Below are 6,404 nucleotides of genomic sequence, written 5' to 3' on the forward strand. Positions count from 1 at the left end.
ATCGGACAGAATGATTGTAATGTGCGTTTTCAACTCTTATTGTTTGACACTGATCGTCATTAAAAGTCCCTTTTTTTAAATTCAAATGATCTCCAGTTTCATGCTGAGTTGGGTGTGTTGCATGGAAGGTCGCTGTTCAGTGGCAGTGGTGCTGAAGCTGCCGATCAGGTAGGCCTACTGTCTGTGATGCTGCAACGTTGTTTAGCCTGTGTGTGCCGTTTTGTACAGGAGAAATGGGTTACCACAGGTTAGAGAGAGATTTTGTCTTAATTTACTTGGGGCTTCCCCCAATGCCTAGTTGATTCTGTTGGATCTCTTCCTCAGGAGCTATGGTTTCTGCACAGGAGGACACGTACCGGAGCCCCCCCCCCCCCCAAGAAGAGCTTTGTTAAAGTGTGGCTACAATAATTGCGTTATGTACATGTTACGATGTCACACCCACCGAAAGCTTTAAAAGGTGAGCGCACCAATCATTTGGTATAGTCTATGAAAATGCCCAAACGGAGATGCTCCTCAGCCTGTGCCGTCCACAGAAGGCGCAGGTCTGCATGGAAGGCGCCAGGACCCGGCTCTTGCCTTTTGGATGCCACCCAGCCCACCTCCCAGTAAAAAAATGTAGTGGCCCCCTTAACGGTGGAAAGAATTTTAAAGTTAATTTCCTGTAATTCTACACAGGGTTTAGAGAAAGCTTTGCGGTTTTAAAGCCAGATTCCTTCAATTCTACACATTTTGTAATGACTCATGCCAATATATATGTGAGAATGTTTTAAAAAATCAATAAGGGCCCTCTGCGGCCATAATTACTACAAGTTTACATAGCTGGCTAGACTAACTACCAATCCAAAAAAAATGATTAGCTGAAATGGCTAATTGACTATCAGTTACTGACATAAGATAACTGCTGATGCAATACCACATTTTGAAATTGCACCTGGTGTATACTCTTCTTACTCTCAATAGTAAGTTGAGACCCAGACGGAACTCCATAAGTGACCGCTTATGCCTGGAACCGGCCCTGGAAGGTGTGGAGGCAGGAGGAGACGTTATGTTTAACCTTTAGGCTACCTATCACCACCACCTGGCTCCTATTTGCTTTTTGGGCTGCTAATCTCAAATATGAGGGCTTTGAATTGACATTGACAAATTGTTATTATTTGATGGTTCCATTTTTGTTTTAATCAATTGGGAAATAAGAGCTATTGGGCCAACTATGTTTTTAAGTTAGACATTCAATTCCATTTTTTAAACACAGTATACATGTAGAAATTGTTAGAACAAATAGAATGATATTGAGGCTATCATGTCAACTGCCATTCATCATGCCAAACATTTTCAAGGTTGGTTTGACCATGTCAGCAAGGGATTGCAAGAGCACAAACAGATTTGGGACCATTAAAGCTGGCCCAATTTTCAACATTTGTAGGCTACTTCACTTGAAAGATGATGGAGTGATGAAAGGATGTATGATGGTGGATGGAGGGAATTAAGGATAGTGTGTGATAGCATCATTGATTCAACACTCATACCAGAAGAGAGAATAACAGCACATGATTATCACTTTCTGTAAGGAACATGACTCACAATGGAGTGTCATCATCTTTGTTATTCAGCAAACTTTGACTGGTTTTATAGGGGAATGGTCATTCTCATGTACTACCACCAAGGGGCGACTTCTGCACAGTTTTACCATTATGCATCCTTTGACTAATGCCCAACACCGTGTAAAGGGTGGCCTGCCCATGTTAGCTTATATTGTATATCAGATCTAGTAATAGTCACTGTATTATAATAACACTTTAATTCTATGTATTATCTAACTTTCTATTGGTTTGCGTTTGAGAAGCCTAATCAGACTAAATGTGCGTAGGCCTGTAGCCTGTAGTAGACTAAGTGTTTGGAGGCAATCGCAGACAGAGACAACTGACGATGCACTCTATGAATAGGTTAGGCTAAATTAATATTTATAAAGAAAACATAAAAATAGTCCTAGTGGAGTCCCTATAGGATTAGCCGTAAATTGCATTCCAATTGCAGTGTGCGGTAGGCCAGAGCTAATAGTTAGGGATCGATTCAATCCATAATGCTGAATATCAGCTTTGTAGCGCGATTGATATTTACAGGAAATGTTCCCGCATTAGCGGAGACTGCATTCACGGTAAATGCTGCATATGTCGGAAATTACCTTTAAATTTCAAGCATGCTATTAGTGCTGAACTTTGGCGAGCCAATGAGATTGGCCTATCGAGTCTTTTTTCATGCTCTGACAGATTACTGAAAAGAGTGGATAGGTAAAACGTATCAATCAAACAATCAATCAGAATGAGCGCATGCATCTGTCCGCATCGGTTTCAGTTGACTCCCACCACACACACACACACACACACACACACACACACACACACACTGTCTCCACCAAGCCCCCGTCCTCATCTTGAAAGAACAGGAGGCAGGTGGGGCACGCGCCTATTATTCTGACAGAGCCGCTTTTGTATTGGCGATAAAACGCCACGCGCCAAGGGCAATTATATGCTTGCTCCCTCAGACGCGAAACAAAACACAGGCGTGTGCCGGGTGCAAGCTGTTGTCCTCCGCTTGTCATTGTCCCGTGAAAAAAAACGTATATTTTTCAGTAAGCGACACTGCTAAAATTAGTATTGGAGCCAATAACAACTTTGTGGAACTAGATATGGCATAAGTTTTATATTTGACATTGCTGTAAGTAGCCTATATCAACATTTTTACGTTTGGTTTTAGTGCAATCGTAAAAAAAATCGTCCATGACCATTTGCATAAGTAAAAGCATTGCACATATAAAACAAGGTGGAGGCTAAGAGGCACTAAAATGCACACATGTTCAGGGAGTGCATAACAATTATACAACTCAACAAAATATAACAGGTTAGAAGCTTGATTCAGTTACAGCTCATCAAGGCTCGTTGCTCTTTGCGGTGATATGTTTTCAAATCGACAGAAAGGGGGACTTTTAGTTTTTCACAGTACTGATGTTGACAACAAGCCAAGAGTGAGGTGGGGGAGATTTCTTGTAACATTGTAATCCTACCCACACTTGGGGTCGTCAAGAAACGCTACTGTAACACGTTGGAGTCGTCACATACCCAAAGCACATCACCACAGTCAGGAGGGGAAACCACGCCTCTTGCCGAGAAACTCCGCTGTCCTGATATATAAGCACTGAAGGACTGCCATACCTCAGAATAACGCAAGAACTACTGGTGAACACCGAATCTGTATCTGTCTGTATCTATCTGTCTATTCTTTAACAATCCCGATACACACTTGGATTACAATCATGACACTGGAACTGGAAGAGATCTTTGGACAGGAGAGCGCACTCGACACCACTGATAGGTAAATACACATTTTAACATTCTTAATACGAATGCAAACCTAGGCTACAGTAGTCGGAAATGTTTGATAATGTGTTACTTACTATGTAATGACTTTATAATAATACCGGTGTCTTTTTTTCGTCTTCAGAGTGCAAAGTGCAGGCACAGCCCTGGAGGAGTTGTTGGTGTCTGCAAAGAAGCAGGACTACCTTACGGTTGGAGTCTACGAGTCTGCCAAAATTATGAATGTGTAAGTACACTCCTATTGTTTTATATGTCATGCAGAATAATTATTCATGCACAGATATGCTACATAGCCAAGTCTACAATTGCATAGGACCGGCTTCTAAACAGCTACTATTGTTCATGCCAACAGTGATCCAGACAATGTGGCATTCTGCGTTCTGGCGACAGACGAGGAGTACGAATGCGACATCGCTCTCCAGATCCACTTCACCCTCATCCAGGCTTTCTGCTTCGATAACGACATAAACGTGGTACGCGTTAACGATATCGAGCGCCTGGCTGACCTCGTGGGCACAGAAGAGGCCGGCGAACCCAAGGACGCACATTGCATTCTTGTCACGGTACGTCCTGATCTACCGGTTTGAACACGAGTCATCCAGTCAGCATATTTTCCCCGTGCGCATAGTTATTGCGTATAACAGTCGCCATGTGCGCTGTCAAAGCAATCTGTCAATGCAATCAGAATGTCAATCATTCAATCTAATTCGATATTATATAGTTTAGCTGTCTATCTGATGTCATTGTCATGATTCTAATCATCTCTCCCTCTCTTTCTCACAGAGCCCTGGTGCTGAGTCATGGAAAGACCCTGCTCTGGACAAACTGCATCTGTTTTGTGAGGAGAGACGCAGTGTATATGACTGGGTTCCCACCATCACTCTCCCTGAACGCTGAACAACCAACCCTCTGCATGCTTCATTTGTTGATGATGAAGATGATGAAGAGAGCATAAAATGACCGGAACCTCAGGGTTTGAAGTCTGCCTATTGGAATACACGGCTGTGGCTGTAACCCAGGACTCAATGTGCAGTCTGGGATGGCAGTGCAGGTTTTGGATTACCCTGTGGAGGGGTCAGGGCTCACATGTGGACTGGCTCAGGTGTATGTGGACTGGGCCCATGTCATGTCATTAAAGCCCGGACCAGGGTGAGGAGTTGAACTGGACTGGACTCTGCAGTACATAGATCATGATCCTATAGCTGCCCTGACAAGGGCGAATGGTAAGGGGTGAACTGAGGAGATCGTCAGAGAAAGAAGGAGAAGGGAGAAGAAACGGATGAGTGAAAATGTGTAACATGGCTGGATGTAAGGTGGTGGCAGAAAGACACGTGAAAGAAGGTGAATAACACAAGAGAAAGGAAAATATTGGACTTTTCTAAAGCCAATGGGCAATGCACGGATTGAAACTCAAACATTCACTTTCTTAACATTATTATTTTCTTTATTATGTTTGCTGTCAAATGATGCTAAAACACATGCAACGTTGTTCTGTTTGTTATGAAACTGTAAAAGCATTTTACACAATTTCTTAATAAATGCTTTAAACTTTACTCAAGTTCTGTGCAAAAGTTATTGTCCTGTGCAGTCATCACCAGGGATGAGCAGTTTGCACTCATTGGACCCAGTCTCTGATAGAGTGGAATCTGATAGGATGAACCTGCTGCAGAGTGGCTTCTGATTGAACAGAGATAGCTGAGGCAGGAAGTGTGGCACAAAGAACCCCAGGCTGCAGCAAAGAAAGCAAGATAGAGAGAGAGGGGAAGGGGGTGGGGTGACAGAGAGAGCGAGTAACAGAAGGGGAGGGTAAGAATGGTAGAGGGAGGGAGTAAGTTGCAACACAATAGCAGTTCAGATACATGCTTTTTCAGACAGACAGTGACCTTTCCCATCCCATATACCAGCTGCTTACTGCGACAGCTTGCACGACCGCCGGAGCCAGGAACCAGGGCTGTGGGCCAGCGGGCTGGGGGGATGAGAGGGCTGGGGGAAAGGGGCTTGGGCCCGGGCCTCTCTTTTGTCTCCAGAGCATGGCTTCTGCACTGTCAGCGAGGTGCTGGTGGTGCGTGTGTGTGTGGCTGGTGAGGATTGTGTGTCCAGAAAAGTGTGCAAACTGGATTTTGTGAGGAAATCATGAAGTTAACTTGCAAACACTATCTATAACTGATAGGGATTGAATGCTTTTAGGAAATAGCAACGCACACTTGTACATCCTGAGTGACATATTTCACAGACGCTGTAGCTATTGTAAAACAAAACTGAAATCAAGGAAAGATTCAAACTTTTTCAAGAGGGAAAGTGAGTGTAGCTCTGAGTAATCAGCACATTGTTCCAGTAAAACACACACCTTGACATGACAGGAAATGGTTTTTAGAGTCACGATTGGGGCATGTTACTTGGAAAGCGGGCCAGGCGGTCACAGGAAAGGAGGTTGAGGTGTGGGCTTGAGCTGACACTAAACAATGTTCCACATCAAAGAGTCTGGCTATTTCGCATTATATTCTAGGTAAACAGAATGGCCTTGGCTAGTAGCATTTCATTGATAATTGTTGGAAAGCTCCCTGACCCAGTTTAGATGGGGCCGTATACGATTGCCTTTAATGAAATGTTAGATCCTAGGAGAATAAGCTACCTTCCTTGGAAATTAGATAGTATCTTAACAAGACCTATCAAGGTGAAATGAAAACAAAGGATCACTGCTACTGTTGTTGGCTGAGTGGAGAAACGGCTCCTTTGTGCCAAGAAAAAAAATGTGTCTGTTCAGCTCCTCTCTTTACAGGTGCATCATGTGGCCAGTGTGGGGAAGAAGTGTCTGTTGGCTGGAATATAGAGCTCCAGCTGAAGAACAGACAGACAGGCTGTTTTTGTGGTTTACTAAAAGGTTCCCTCCTCGTGCTGCTTTCCGTTTTGTTCCACTAAACCCCCTGCAGCAACAGGCATCCTTTAAGATAGACACATACTGACTGTCTATGCTGAGATCTGTGCTAGATGGAGAGGGAGAGAAAGTAAAACAGAGATGGAGAGTTATCA

General features: G+C 43.6%; 1 protein-coding gene across 1 annotated transcript; it reads left to right on the forward strand.

Moving 5' to 3' along the window:
- The first annotated feature begins 3,218 nt into the window (after nucleotides 1-3,218).
- LOC111957399 (growth arrest and DNA damage-inducible protein GADD45 gamma) lies at nucleotides 3,219-4,927 on the forward strand. Its single transcript, XM_023978200.2, has 4 exons — nucleotides 3,219-3,369; nucleotides 3,499-3,600; nucleotides 3,727-3,937; nucleotides 4,158-4,927. The coding sequence occupies exons 1-4, from the start codon at nucleotides 3,311-3,313 to the stop codon at nucleotides 4,269-4,271; spliced, it is 486 nt and encodes a 161-aa protein (XP_023833968.1). The 5' UTR covers nucleotides 3,219-3,310; the 3' UTR covers nucleotides 4,272-4,927.
- Nucleotides 4,928-6,404: the final 1,477 nt, after the last annotated feature.

Source organism: Salvelinus sp. IW2-2015, linkage group LG33 (genome assembly GCF_002910315.2).
Source record: "Salvelinus sp. IW2-2015 linkage group LG33, ASM291031v2, whole genome shotgun sequence".
In the NCBI taxonomy this organism is placed as follows: domain Eukaryota; kingdom Metazoa; phylum Chordata; class Actinopteri; order Salmoniformes; family Salmonidae; genus Salvelinus; species Salvelinus sp. IW2-2015.